At 31.5% G+C, this 16,368-nt stretch overlaps 1 protein-coding gene across 1 annotated transcript in view; it reads right to left on the reverse strand.

Annotated features, from left to right (window-relative positions):
- Window positions 1–6,122: 6,122 nt before the first annotated feature.
- LOC148277668 (protein APCDD1-like) overlaps window positions 6,123–16,368 on the reverse strand; it is a 44,756-nt gene continuing 34,510 nt past the window's right edge. The window contains exons 3-4 of the mRNA XM_088232563.1: window positions 8,076–8,317; window positions 6,123–7,961 (exon numbers count right to left, since the gene is read on the reverse strand). Of these exons, the coding sequence (XP_088088689.1) occupies window positions 6,586–7,961; window positions 8,076–8,317 (1,618 nt within the window). The 3' untranslated portion in view covers window positions 6,123–6,585. The remainder of the gene's footprint in view (window positions 7,962–8,075; window positions 8,318–16,368) is intronic.

Here is a 16,368-nt window from a genome sequence, read left to right on the forward strand (position 1 = left end):
AATTACTATACGCTGATATGTTGCTTATCTTTTACACTCGGAAGATAACAGAATAAGAGTAATCTTGATTAATTTATTGTGTTTACTGCAATATGTATTTATGCTTAAAGTACCTAGTTTCCACACAACAAAAATACATTATTACCGTACTAACAATAATTATGGAGAGCCAGCCAATTGTCGAAGTCAGTTATAATATTACTTATTTATTTATTATTATAACTAACGGCCGTAGCTAATTTGTACAAAATTAAAGGTAAAAACAAAGTTTTATAATATAAAGAAAACATAGTTAATTGTTATGGTTAAACTCAGTAAAAGTATGTATAATAAATGATTTATGGTAAAAGAGTAAAGTATAGAAGAAAAGTAGTAAAAAAGATATGCATTTTAGGTTTGTAAATTTTACATGGGCACACATTGTTGGTCACAAAAATTCAGCAAAAAAAAAATAGACCTTTATAAGAGCTTATTATACAGACTGAATCTTCAGTTCATCGGTTATTGTTGCAAAGTCAGTGAACAGTCAGTTAGTCAGTGAAAAAGTGAGCATGAACCCATATACATAGGAAGCAAGTATGACTTCTTGTATAAGTATATAAAATGTTTCAGGGGTCTCAAACCAACTATTTTATTTATTCTATCTTAAAATTAAAGAAAAAACATATTAAAAATCTTGCATTTAAAAACTAAAAACAAATACAAATATGAAATATATATATATACATTCATACATATACACATGCATTACATACACACACACATATATATATATATATATATATATTTATATATATATATACATTCATACATATACATTCATACATATACACATATATACGCATGTTTTCATATATTCATAAATATACACACACACATGCAAACATACATACACGCACATATACCTAACATATGTGTCAAGCATAACCTATTATTTATTTATTTATTTAATTATTTATACATTTACATTCTTTGTATTCTTTTTTTTTATACAGAATAATGTTCCCTCACTGGGGTGTGTCTCGTGCCGAGGGAAACATTTTACAAAAATGTGAAAAATGCCTAAGATAGTAATATTTAACGAAGTTATGAAATATATTTAACAAAGTTAAAAAAAAATAACAAAATAAGAACAATAAAAAAACGTAATTAAACCAATTAACCTAATTATAATTAACACAATAAACAAAATAAAAAACAAAAATATTCATAAAAAGCATAACCAATTAATATAGACTAATTAATAAAATTTATAAACAGTGCATACATTTTACATATTTGGCTTGATCCACTCATCGATCCGTGCGCAACCCACCTCCACTATCCATTTCTTAATAGCCATTTTATATTTTGAGAACTTACTTATTGTCCTTATGGATAATGGAAGTAGATTGTACACTTTAACCGAGTAGTAGGTCAATCCTCTTTGACCGAAGGTTGTATTTATTTTTTTATTTTTTTGCAGCATCATGGTGGAGTATCTAGTAACTATTGTATTTGTGGCGGAAGGTAGAGAGTATAGTTTACGTGGGTATAGTAACAAAGCTTTTGCATAAAGTTGTTTTATAGAATTTTCTTTGAGATTTTCAAATATACCGAGGGAGATAGTTCTGATTGGGACTCTTAGGATAATTTTTATTAAAGCTTTTTGTCCAATTATTATTTGCTTGATCAGTGTGTGATTTGCACGTCCCCATCCAATGATTCCATATTCCAAAACTGATTGAGTAGTTGCGTAATATATTTTTACAAGTTCTTTTAGGCTAATTATATTTCTTATAGTTTTAAAAAAGTAAATTTGCTTTTTCCATTTATTTTTAATATGATTAATTTGATGAGTCCATCTTAAATTCCCATCTATATAAATTCCCAAATATTTAATTGAATCTACTCTGTCCAACGATTTACAAATACATTAAATATTCGGAATTTTGTTATTATAATTACAGCTGTGAATAGTTAAGAAAAGATTTGGATTACATATAGTTTTATTATTAATTTTAAATGTTATATATTTTGTTTTCGAGTGATTTAGTGTTAGATAATTTGAGTCAAACCATTTTTTTACTACATTTTCAGCCTTTCCAAATACAATATCCCATGAGCTTCCTTGAGATAGTATCACAGTATCATCAGCAAAGCTAATTATAGAACCTTTTATAGATAAGTGACAAAGATCATTTATATAGATAAGAAACAAAATTGGTCCAATTATGCTTCCTTGAGGGACGCCAAATGAAGTTTCGGTTTCGTCGCTAGATTTATTATTAATCTTTACTATTTACTTTCTGTTTTTCATGTAACTTTGGAACAGTTCCAATTCTTTATTAAGGATTCCTATATTTCTAAGTTTTTCAAAAAGTATGTCGTGTTTAATAGTATCGAAGGCCTTGCATAAATCGAGGAAAATACCTATACAATTTTCTCCTTTGTCAAGATTATCATTTATGTAGCTCGTTATTTTGGCTATTGCATTTGATGTTCCTGTGTTTTCTCTGAAGCCAAATCGTTTAGGAGATAGTATAGAATTTTTTTCAAGACAGGTAATTAATTGTTTTTTTATAACCTTTTCTACTATTTTAGATAGGGTATTTAATATGGTTATTGGTCTATAATTTATTATTTCCATCTTATTACCCGCTTTGAATATTTGTACAATTGATCGTATTTTTAGGTTATCTGGAAATTTCCCTTCTTTAATACATTTGTTTATTCAAAAGCAGAGGGGATGTAGAATGTCAACTTGAATAGATTGTAATTGTTTGTCCTGAGGATTGTGGGTTTACCCGAAAACGAAAGATTAATTGCACAGATCAGAATTTAAAAATAAGTAGGTGGTGTTATTTCACATTTTTACACATTAAAAATTGCAAATAATAACAGAAATATATATTTTTTAGAAAAATACTTTCGTTCTTATGTTTTTTTTTGTGCACTTAATTACCGAAGACCGATCTTCAATTTCAATCACAGGTTGTGATTTTACCCCTAGTATAAATGTTAAACTACTGGGTGTTCATTAAGATTTAGATCTTTCTCTTCATTCTCAGGTCAATAAAACGGTAAGTGCTGTTTTCTTCCATTTCCGACAGATCAAATCCCTACGGAGAAATATTCCTATAGACGCAACTAAAGCTCTTGTAAATGCTTACGTCGTTCCGCGTCTAGATTACTGTAATGAAACATACCTTCGCAAATCTCTCAAAATATCAAACTAATAAACTTCAATCTGTTTTTAATGTAGCTGCAATGCTTATAGCGGGAGTAAAAAAATATTATCACATCTTACAACATCTTCGAGATTTGCACTGCTTAAAAAGCTCAGAGAGAATAAAATACAAGCTTTGCTGGACCGTATTTAAATCCCATTATGAAATGGCTCCAAGATACCTATCGGACCTTTGTATTAGGGAAAATACATGTCAAAGTAAATCTACTCTTAGGTCAGCATTTGATTCTGGAAGAGAAAAATTTGTCGAAATTCAGCGCTCCCCAAACACTAAATTCGGAGATTGTGCTTTTGCCGTTGCCGGCCCTTCTGTCTGGAACCAAGTATTGCCTTCAAACTTCCTAATCATTGACAGTCTCAGTCAGTTCAGATCCCAACAAAAAATTTCACTTCTTTAGATTATCATTCCCTCAATTTTGAAAATGTAATATGTCACTTTAGTTTAGTTAGAATGTAGTTTAAGTATACAATCATTGTAAAGCGTCCTTGAAGTGATTTTTCACATAAATGGCGCTATATTAATCAGCCAAATATTCTTATTATTATTAAATGAACTAAGAGAAGTAATAAGAGAACTGACGCGGCAAACTCCGGTGACAACTTTCATCAAGGGGAGGAGATACGGTTGGCCATATACTGCGCATGCCTCCTGAGAGCTTTAACCTCGCTTGCCTACATTACAAGACATTATTTATTTATTTATTTTTGCACCACAACAGGCCAGGAGACCCAATTACAGTGGTGAATTACATCACAGAACACCCAGGCTTGAGAAAAATCACATTTTAATTTTTGTGTTCTCACCGGGAATCGAACCCGGAACCTTTCGTGTGTGAGTCAAGCGTCTTGACCACTACACCACGGAGGCCGCCGACGGTTTATTATTTGAGATGCATGGAGACTCTTTGCAGACACCATATGCTCAAACTAGGCAGCGGATGATGTGTAGTAATTTACGAACTTTTTAAAATGTGTTTTTAACGTTAATAAAAAATTTATAAGTATTGTATTACCAGAAATTTTTTTCATTGACTAATATGATTACATAATTAATACTTGTTTTTTTTTCTTAAAAAATCATCTTATATAATTTTTTGTTATAGATATAACTTGCAAGAATAAATTATTAAAAATAATATTTTTTGCCACCTCTCGATGAGTCGTAAAACTAAATTAGTAGAATCGTAGAATGCACAACAATATCTTAGACCCAAACCATTTTAATTTCAACCAGTTGTAAATTTGTCGCTAGGCAGCGAGATTTAGGTTTGGCCCGTTGAAAATTAAAACCATAAATTTTAATAAAAAGTATACGATACGTTATTTTTTGCTCTGCAAAACTAAGAAACTCAATTTTTTTATTTAATCTGGTGTAAATATCATGTTCAATCGAAATAACTAATTTTCTGCTGTTTTTTCCATAATTTTTAGTGGTTTTTGTAGAAATAAAAAATATGTAAAATAAAAAAGTACAAAATAAATAAAAAGAAAAACCAAGTGGGTTTTTCAGGGAATTTTTATTTTTAAAAGAGATGTCTACTGAAAAATAGTCAGTAATTAACTAATTTAACATATTATGTTAATTTTACAAAATAATCTGCACCCAGTATTGCTTAGGGCACTGCATCGGTAATGCAGCTTATCTTCTTCTTCTCTTAGTGCCCTGTCAGGTATCCCCAACGTTGGCAATCACTCTGGCAAAAGTCTCTCTGTCCTGTGCTACCCGGAAAATCTGCTCCACAGCCCTGAAGCTAGTCCTGTCTCGTATATTTCGCAGCCAGGATATCTGCCTTCTTCCAGTCCCTCTGTGACCCTCAATTTTGCCTTTCAAAATTAAATGAAGCACGTGGTACTTTTCTCCGCGCATTATATGCCCGAGATACGAAATTTTATGAACTTTTATGGTGGTCAAGAGTTCTCTGTTCGTTCTAGCTCGATTTAAGACTTCTGAGCTCGTTATTAGGTCTGTCCAAGATATATTAAGCATTCTGTGATGCAACCACATCTCAAAAGTCTCCAGCTTGTTCATAGTGTTCACCTTCAGAGTCCAAGACTCACATCCATACAACAATACAGACCACACATGACATTTTACCAATCTTCTTATACCTTCCCGTAATTATTTGTCACATAAAAATAGTTTTGACATAAATATTTAATGTCGGGAATTGAGTCTAGGAATTTGTGCATAAAAGGTAAACCCGCAAATTTAAAAGAAACGGGCATGTGTGATATATCATTGTAAATTATTTATTTTTTGGAATACAAATTATTAAGTAAAACTAAATTTTATTTTTTTCACATATATTTTATTATAAATATAATAGATCATATGAGTACACGGCATTAAAAAACTAAATAGATAATTTCCAACAATAAATAAACCAATTCATATTCTTTTAAAAATTTACACAACATGCAAGTGTAAAATGTTTATCCACTCAAACAATAAAATTTTGCTTAATGTCTAAAACAATAATGATGTATTTTATTTACAAGTTTGTCAATTAGATATTAGATATTTTCTAAAAGTAAGAAGGTATTTTATTAGTTTATCACTGGGACAATTTGCCCGACATTACTTAATTAACCTAATTTAAGATATTTACACTTTATAATATGAATATTTATATTTACATATATTCTAGTTCTTACTTAAAAAGATTCACTGGTTGTTTTGCCCAAAAACTGTGAAGATTTGTTTTCAAAACTCACAAAACATTTATTGATAGATTTAAATAAAACATATTATAGGAAATAGGACATTTTTTATATATTAAATTTATAAGGCACAAGATTCACGAAGAAAAAAAAATCAGGAGCTCGGTATATCTAGAACGTGTAAAAGCTAAAATAAACAGAATGTATTTTAAATTATATACCTACAAAACTATTTTTTTTTTGCGTAAAATTACATCATAAATTTAATACGCGTCTGGTTCAGAACACGACTGTTCCTTTGTTGGAGATTATAACGCAAAGATTTTACAGAGACAAAATATTTAGTTATGTAGTTTAACATGGAAAATCACAATGTTGGTGCTTCAAATATTAATTCTAACGTGTATTTTGTACGAATTCGAAAGCGATCATTTCAATTGTATTTATTTATACAACATTTTTGTCAAATAATTGTTGAAACTACGTCTCGACACCGAGCTCTCGATTCGAAAAGGCATAATAAAATGGTCTCTGAAATTTTATTTACAAATTTATATACACTTATAAAATTAATGCTAACAGAAAATATCAACTATTGAAAATCGAAAACATATTCACAATATTTACAAATTAAACCCAACAGTGTCTCATCAAAGTTACTGAGATCAAGAAATGCAAATAAAGGCTGTTTTAAATCATATTAAATAAGATAAGAGTAATACAAAAACGACAATCAATTTTGCATGGTGCAATTTTGTAGCTGAACTATCAGTGTCCATAGCTAATATTCTGAAATCGTAATTACTGTACGCATCATCGGCATATAATGGACTACTTAAAATATCTCTTAAGCTTTCTGAATACGAAGGCAAGTCTTGACATTGAACCAATGGGGGTTGGTAAGCTGTTGGTCTTTCTTTCACGCCTCGTCTTCTGTTGTCGGTGTCAGCTTGTCCCATAAACAGCAACGGTGATCCTTGGAAATCAATCTCCATCTTCATAAGTTCATACTCGACGCTGGGTACAACTAAGCCGAGGATTTTACAGCCATGAGTGCTTGACATTTCTCGAGGAATTCCTAACTTCCAGGGACCTAAACCGCAGTCCGGATCCTTTTGTAAATGATCCATCATATGAGGATCGAATACTGTGAGTGACGCTCTTTCCAAATGGAAGTCTACTTCCGAAGAACCAGGCAAGTGAATATTTGTTTTCCCTTTCTTGAAGTGTCCAGCTGCGGTAACTGAAAAACTCGTTCCAGAACATATGGTATCAGAATAAAATTTATATTCTACAATCCAAGTATTATCTCCCGAATAAAACTTAAAATGTCTCGTTAAATATAAACCCATTGGTCTGTTTTCGCATGTCAGAGACACCCATTCACCAGCAAGATAGAGGGGTAGCATTGGTTTAGTCATCAAATAGGGAGGAGACTTTTCATTTGCAGCCGAAATAGTTGAGCAAACGGGACAGTGATGAAAGATATCTAAGTTTTTCTTTAGGACTTTTTCACTCATTTCTTCTTTGACATCCTTGGATGATACTATGGAATCGATATGCTCAATTTTTCCAGCATCAAAATGACCAACAAAACTCTTTTCATAAACGCGTCCCCTCACATCTTCCACTCCTTTTGCATCAAGATTGAGTAGAGATTCACTTCGGATCAGGGAGTCACTTTCTATTCCAAAAGTATCAGCAAATGATGTATCGACTTTTAGCAATGGTACTTGGTAAGCAGTCGGTTTGTATGAAGCTCTGCCATCAATTCTCGAATGTATATCGCCAAGTAGTAGTTCTTGTCGGTAGTGGGTGACATCGTAGTTACTATCAGTTCCGAGTTTGATTTGGACTTTGTAGTGTTGCAATTCATGAAAAACCAATGAAATCGAGTTCAGGCAATTGAAACTATGACCTGATTTAAAACCTTTCTTGTTGTGTATTTTTGGAGTAAATTCTTGTCCATTGGCCGTGGTTGTAAAAGGTCTTAAATTTGGCGTAGAAGACTCATCCGCAAGCTTCAGAATGAAGTATTCGTGGAATGGCAGCCATCTTTTTCGAGCAATGCCTTAAAAAAAAGAAAACGCAAGTCAGTTTATTTAACATTTCAAATTGGAGAAGTACTATGTTGAACATTAGATTTTAAAGTAAATTTTTATTAGCAATTTGGTCAAAATTTTACCTGGACAAGTAGAAAAGATTTTAGCAGCCAGTTGTTGCGCTACTGTAGCCGTGTGGGGAACCAGGCCTACTCTGTAGAGAGAGTACTGCCCCCCTTCACGAAGACGACCCCTTGCCACTGCTGTGTATACTGGACTGGAGCAAGATGGATCTGCGTAGTAATGCTGAACCAGTCTGAATGTTGAGTTGGAGTTGAAGGTATACGAGCGCAGCAAGAACTCCGGACCAGGGCGAGTCTCGCATCTGGAAAAAAATGTTACAAAAGTTAAAAAAATAATCGATGGATAATTAACGCGATTTTCTTATACAGGGTACGAAAATACACAATTAAATGAAAATCAGTATATACAAAACCATTGGAAACGGTGAATTTAGGGCAAATGGCAAAGTAAACATAGCATTGATAATTTAATTTTCAAACTTTGTATTATTAATAAATATTACACGAATTAGGGACTACGGCGAGATGATCAACAACTAGCTTAACTTTGATTTGACTAATCGGGTTATAAATGTGTAAATTTTATTGATTTGAAAATTTATTTATTCATTCAAAATCACACTCGTTTAAATTGAATGTATCAAGGCTTTTTAGGTTATGCCCGTGCTAAGCCATAATAATTAACAATAAAAATTACATCTTAAAATTGATTTAATTATAATAACTTGTAATGTAATATAATAAAAATCCAGAAAAACAAGGTATAAATAATAAATAATTCAATTCCAAAGAAGGCAATATAAAAAAAAACCGATTTAAATATTAAAATACAAATTCTACTAATTAAGATTCAAACATAATCAAGTATAAAAAATAATAGTATCATTGAAAACAATAAAAAAAAAAACAAAAACATAATTGAAATGACAATGGAAATATGGTTTCTATAAGCTCGCTCTATAATGTAGTAAGAAATGAAAATAATAATATGAGAATATAATATAATATGGCAAATAACAGTGAGTACTACATTAAATAATACAAAAATGCGCAATGAAAAAACACAAAAATATCAAGATATATAAAAAGCAAAAAAAAATATGGAAGCAAAGTAGATTAGTACATTTTCACTAATCTCGAATTGCCTATCGATGTGCAGCTGCCAATTGCATGCATGCATAACAAAATAATACATAATATTTAACCTAACTGACAGATCCAACTTATTTTTCGACACTAAGACTTGCTCTTTTTATAAATTCACAATTCGTAGGCCACTGGCGACAGAGATACTATTTTTTTAATATGTAAGAAATGACAAAAAAGCTTTAGTCTCATAATTATAATTTATAAACTTTAGATCATAAAATTGAAACTGTAGGTACTGATTAAATTATTTTTATAGAATTCGGTCTCAGGGAGTTTCAAGCTCAAGTTTGAATAATATGTAAACTGTAAATGCAATGTGTGCATATTTTAAAATATGTATGTTACGGAGCATTATTCATTAAAATGATGAGACGATGTTTAGTATTTTGATCATGTATTTACTTTACACATAAATCGTAGGAGTGACAGGAATATACACTTGGCTCAGAATAAAGTGAGGTTAATTCACTCCGAAAAGAATACGAATACATTTGAAACGAAAAGAAATACAATTAATTTGATTAACTGTAAACTGTTCAATGTGTCTCGCCTCCCTAAGAAAATTTTAGCATCTTCAATTTGTTAAACCCAAGAAAGTTTCTTTTTTTCATTGGTTTTTTTAAATGTGATTTTTTTATTTGTTTTTAACTTGATAAAATTTTTAAGCCTCAAATACAACGCATGCAATGCACAAAACTTTTATCTTACTTATTATTAGAAGCAAATATAAATAAATAAATAATTCGTGATAGGAGTAATATTTATTTCAAACGTACTGCCATAGTAAAATTCCATTTACTAAACAAAACCAAAAGAAACTGTATTTTAAATACCACTAATACAAGTTTTTAAATATGCTGAGTAAATATTTGTATCGATAAACTAAAAGAGACCCAACAACGTTTTGAGTATGTCCAAACGTTTGCAGACAGGCTGGATTTCCTTCCTAGGGAGTTATTTGGGTAGAAATTTGTTGCAATTAATCCATTCTATGACAAGTCATAAGCTATGTAAATGCGTAGATTTCCATATTGAAAGAGGCTTTTTTATAAAATACGTGAAATAAGAAAATAACGAAAGAAATTTCTACTAAAACATTTTATGTGCAAAAACATACATCCTGTAATGTATGGCTAATATTTTTTTCCAAATAAAAATATGTAAAAAATACGAAAATATTCAGAATACAGAGCAGTTAGCATACCAATCACAGAGTGTTTATTCGTATGTACGTGTCACGGGGTGTTCGTTCGTATGTACGTAACAGAAACAAGAGCGAAATGCCATTTTAATTGCGTTAAAGTGAGATACGAACAAACTTACAAAACAGGTCAGTTTACATCAATTGAACATCATCGTCATTCCATATCTGCTGCCTAGTTGGAGCATATTGTGCCCACAAAGAGCCCCTAGGCATCTTTGTCAGCTGGTAGCTCCTGTGCATCCTCCAAAGTCAGTTTCGCGTCCTGTAGTTCTGACATGAACTGCCAAAGAACAGTCAATAAGCCATGTAAGTTGATCCCTTTCAAAAGATAAATCAAATTGGAGGAAAATTTATGAAGAAAAAACTGCCAATAAGTGGATCAAGCAACTTTTGAGAAGCACAGACAAGGCCAAAACATTTTGGAAGCATGAAACGCTTACGTATGAATTAACTCAGGCTCTCTCGGGACATGGATGCATGAGAGAATATCTGCATCGCTTTGGGCTGCGAGACGATAGTTGCTGTCCATGTGATGGCATCACTAAGCAGACTGTGGAACATCTTCTTATATACTGTCCATTGTTTGATAGGCCGAGGTGGGAGCTTGAATGCAAAGTAAACACTCGGATTGCTGCGACTATAACCTAGCTGAGCTTCTGAACTGTAATGATACACGAAGAGAGACTGCTCGATTCATTACAGGGACGATCAAGCAGGCTAAGTTATTTAATGGGGGTTTCTAGCTCCATTTGTTTTTTTTGTGTCCAACTTAAACGATTTATTATTTTTTATTATTTGTTAATGTAATATTTCTGGAGTTATTTTGTTTATTCTGATTCTGCTTTATTTTTATTATTGTTATCTACGGTGAAAAATGTTAAAGTCAACGGAATATAATCTAAAGATAAATATATTCGATAAAACCTTGCATAAAACAAAAGCAAGGTACAAATAATTTGCAACTACGAAAAAAAAAAAAAAACTAACCGTCAGCAGAACGACGTTTAGCACCTGACGCCTCGTAAAGTAGGCAAGCGTGGTTAAGGCTTTTATTTTATACCTCCATTCCTCGCAGAGTCAAACGATTAAATTAAATGTCTAAAGATTCAATAGTTTGAGAATTAACGAAAATAAAATTTTCAAAATGCATTCCTAATAGAAAAATACAATTAGTAAATAATTTCTAAGATTTTTTTTTAATTGACTTTGTGTGGTACAACTCTGAATCCTCGTATTGATTGCTAGTCTAACCTTTTTTCTAAGATAAAAACTAGACACGAAACTCGTTTGTTTTTTTTTATTATGTAAAGTTAATACAGCGCTAACTGATTGAAATGACAGGCGGTGCCTAGTCTTGTTAGCATATAAAATATTATGAATACACATACGATTTAACCCCTTTGTTGCTGTGTTTGCCCATGACTAATCGTGGACCATACCACACGGCTAAAAGGTTAAAAAATTGACCTCTGAATAAAAAACGTGGTTTTTCGATTGGTTGCCAATGATTGATGCACGGCACGAAAACCTCTTTTAATTGGATTTGCATCCAAACATCACGCCGAGAGGAACGTAACATATAAATGTTTGCACAATTGTGTATAAATGACAAGATTTACCATCTTTCGTATCACAAAGTGGTATAAACAGAGAAATTTAATAAAAATATTATGCATTAGACGGTCTAAGCATCTTCAAGTCAGCGAGGAGCTCAGAGAGGAGTCAGAGAAGTTATCATTGTTGACTATTTTATAACTATGGATAACTTCATATAGCGTATACCTCTAAAACTTTGATAAAAAAAAATTGTGTATATGCGTGAATAATAAAACATGTAGGTGGACAAAAAACGACGTGGTGGGTTAATAAAACTATTACACGTAACTTAATTATGATTATTATTATTATGGATAACGTATATAGCGCCAGTTTTGTAGATATAAAACCTCAAGGGCGTTGTGCAAAGTGATTCTATAAATAAAAAATAAAAATAAAAACTTTTTTAATTTTCAATTTAAGTAAAACAATTTACTTTGTTATCACATGCTACGGATTTATTCAAGTGCTTTTGAGAACAAGCTGGTTTTAAGATTTTTCAGAAACATCTATTTACTTTCACTCTAATATAATGAAGAAACGTTTTTCTGCTGCGCTGAAAGTAAAAGGTGGCAATATTCAATATAATATTAAGGAAAAATTGAGTAAACAATTTTGATAATTTTTTTGGTGAAAATGTTTTTTTTGGTGCACGTATTGTTTTGATATATTTACTAATAATATAAATATGATTGACTTGCTTTGTTTTTTGGAGTTATGCAATTTTATCATTTTTTGTTATGTATTTACATTTGTTTTTTTTTCATACTTACGTTCAATATAAAATGTTTACGGCAATTTATGCCGTTTATATAAAAAATAAAAAATAAATAAAAACTATTATTTATCAAGTATAGAAATAAAACTGTAATATATGAATGATATTTAAAGCATTAACTTTGTGTTCAAACATTAAGTGTAATTTATTAGTTAGGGTAATTTGAATAAGTTAAATTGTTCATCTTCTACATTATTTAATGTTCCAACGCAATTTCATGAGATTTTAAAAATCTTGTACATATTTCAAAATATTGGATGAAGTGCTTATAAAAGATATCGCCTATTATTATTAAATCGTATCTTATCATCGATTTCGAAAAACGTTCATAGCAAGTACATGTATTTAAGTTGTCTTTAAATATTGATTCTCGTCCGTGGATTGTTGTGTTGTTAGGCCATGCTGATAGAGCTATGTAAACTAACCCTGTTCTAAATAAAAAGGAAAAAAAGCAACGCAGCGCAAGAACCAAGAACCACACGCCACAAAAAAAGATAAATAACGTCCCTTGTCAAAACAAAAAAGTGACAAGTGATTTAGGACCCACGCTCGTATAGGAAAAGAAAAATGTCATATTTGGTTAGAAGAAAATCTCTCATAAACGGAGTGTAAAGCAAACCATAAGGAGCAGAACTCGAGAGGGTAAAAAATAAACAAGAAAGACTATAATGAAAAGAGAAGCGTGTGATGAAAGGGTGAATGAATGTTATTCATTAAAAGCTTCAATGGACTACTAACAACAATTTTATACGAGGTGTTGGATCGTATCGGATTGCGTCGCCATTTTGTCATCAAGCTCTTATTTTTTCAGCCTTTTCAATATTTGCTTTACGCCTAAATAAAATGACAAATATTTCATTTGTTTGATAATTTCGGTACGTCTTAAGAATTCTCGCTTTGAAAAAGAATTCAACGAAAATAATCTTGATATGCATACCTTCAAAATATTTCTTAAAAAAATATTAATCATTGACTTATTGTATCAACTTTCGAATTGTGCTATAGCGTTAAACATTAAATAAAGCTTTTGTGTGCTATTTCTATTTGAGTCTACATATAAATATTGAAAAAACATGAATGTGTTGTGTATTTGTCAAACATATTATTTAACTTGTTATATTGTTAAAATGTTTCAATTATTTAGTATGGCCTTGATTTATGGATGACTGTTGTCACAGACCCCACGCAAATAAAAAAAGGGAATCGCAAAAGGCGATTCAATAAAATGAGATTACCCAAAATACTCTTGGCGTGATGTTTATCTAAGGTCCTACGGGAAGAGCAGATGCCTGCGTTGATAGTAAAATTCACAGAATCGTCTAATTCTAAAGGACAGTTCTATTGTCCTTCTAAACAAACACGCATGCCTATATCTATTGGAGCGCATTCTGCACTTATTGACTTTGGAAAAAGTCAAAAAGGACGAAAAATGGGTAGGAAGGTAAACAAATACGGACGAATAAGGAATTTCGGATGGACACACGCTGTGCGGGAGAATGCACAACGTATTTTGAAATTTCAATTTGGGGTGCCCCGTTGACTTTTTTAATGGACAACCATGTCTGATGTTTTTGTTAGGACGGACTGTAAATTTATGGCTGCGGGTCTAAAGCGAATCTTGACATGACTACGATTCTGAAAATAACACGGAGACAAAGATTATGTTGCATAATAGTGGGTAGGCGATTGCCAAAACAAACGTAGCATTTAATTCAAATGAATGTTTTTTTTAAAATGGGTATCAGTTTTTGCACACACACACATCGTAACATCTCTCTCTCAATTTGATAATATTTTTTAAACATTGAAAACCTCTTTAGAGGGTTTCAAATTGTTACGTGGATTAAATAATTCACTCATTTCACAAAAGCGCTATTGCGTCTGCTTTCTGCATAACTACGTTCGTTTTTTAAATTATTATTTTTAAAAAAATATTATTGGTGTTACACACTTTTTATACTTTCACAAGAACACTACTACAGTTTCGGGAGAGCACTCCTCCCACATCGACAGTGGAATAAAACCCCCCAACTCTGAGGTTCACTGATTAATTTGTTTGTTTTTCGTTTCAATTCTATGACATTGTGAACAATATTCTGTGTTTACTATATTAGTTTTATATCACCCGTCGATGGGAGGAGTTCTCTCCCGAAATCGTAGTAGTGTTCTTGTAAAATCATAAACATTGTGTAACACTAATTACACAGTTTTATTTTCATAATAATTTATAATGAAGTGTTACGAAGTGAATGCCGATTCAACTTTTTTTTTTAAAACCTTCGTTTTTAACTAAGTAAAAATAAATCTTATTTAACATTATTATTTCTCGTGAAGGTAGATATTATGACTTATAAATGCATCCTCCGAGAATCGAAACTAATGACTTGCTCTGAAGTAATTTATAATCCCTAAACAAACAAGACCTTTTTATTCGACAGTCCGCGTTGGAAGTTTACATCTCCACAAAGGATCAAATTAAAAGATAGATCTGGTCCCTGAGCTTTGAGTTATTGAAAAATACTGCAGTATCTCAGATAAAACGGCGGTTTTGTAGCAGCTGGTGCGGGTTATTTAGTTCTGCCTTGATTCCAACATGGGCCGCATTCAAAGCTCGTAAAGTTGCGTGATAATCCGTGATGATGGGGCGTGAAATCAATTTAAGAGTCTGTAGAAAATCACTTTTTGTATGGAGCCGTCCATCTCTTTATTTGGTTACGGTTCTTTCCGAGATTTGATTTATTTAAAACTTCGAGTCTTCTGATGGAATGGTGACATCTGATAGACGTTTGAATAAGCCCGGTTCAAAGGATTAAAAAGCGGCAAAGCGCAAATATTTGACTTCTTGGAATGAGATTAGAGCTAGCCGTGAAAACGGATTATTTTTTAATTTACACGACTCATTAATAATTTGTAATAACATCTAAAACAAATAAATATTTACTTATAAAGGTACAAAAAAATCTTTGCTGTTCATGCGCTATGTAGTTGTTAAACGTTTTAGGATACTATTATTGTGTTTTTTTAAAATTATTTTTCTTGTTTACTTTTAAAATCCTTCTTATGTTGTTGAAATTTCACTTGTCAGTGCGTTTTGAAGCTACAAGATTTTTTGTGATGTAAGCTATCATATTATATTTAACATATTTTGTAAATGTTATCAACTATCAAATACCTAAATTTAGTAAATGGGGTCTAGAATTTCAACCGTCCATGCGCTCAGTAGCTGCAAGACTTGTTGTTATCTTACTTCTATTATTATGAATTTGCTTTTTATTTTGTTTTTAAAATATCACTTAAACATTAAACTTCACTGTTAAATAAAAAAAATATGTAAATGGGGGCTAGATTTATTACTGTCCATGCACTCTGTAGCTGCAAGACGTGCTGTTATCTAGCTCCTATATATCATAATTGGAGACGAGGAACTAGAATCCCAACCGTCCATGCGCTCTGTAGCTGCAAGACGTGCTGGGATATTTATTTATTATACAGCGCCCTTGAGCTCATCTCCTCTCATCTCTTTTTTTAAATTTTTTATTATTATGGATAACTTATATATCGCCATTTTCGTTATATAAAACCTCAAGGGCGCTTTACAAAGTGTTTATATAAAAATAAAAAAATAA

This window comes from Micrasema longulum, unplaced genomic scaffold, assembly GCF_059751315.1.
Source record: "Micrasema longulum isolate JH-2025_06_02 unplaced genomic scaffold, ASM5975131v1 h1tg000996l, whole genome shotgun sequence".
Classification (NCBI taxonomy): domain Eukaryota; kingdom Metazoa; phylum Arthropoda; class Insecta; order Trichoptera; family Brachycentridae; genus Micrasema; species Micrasema longulum.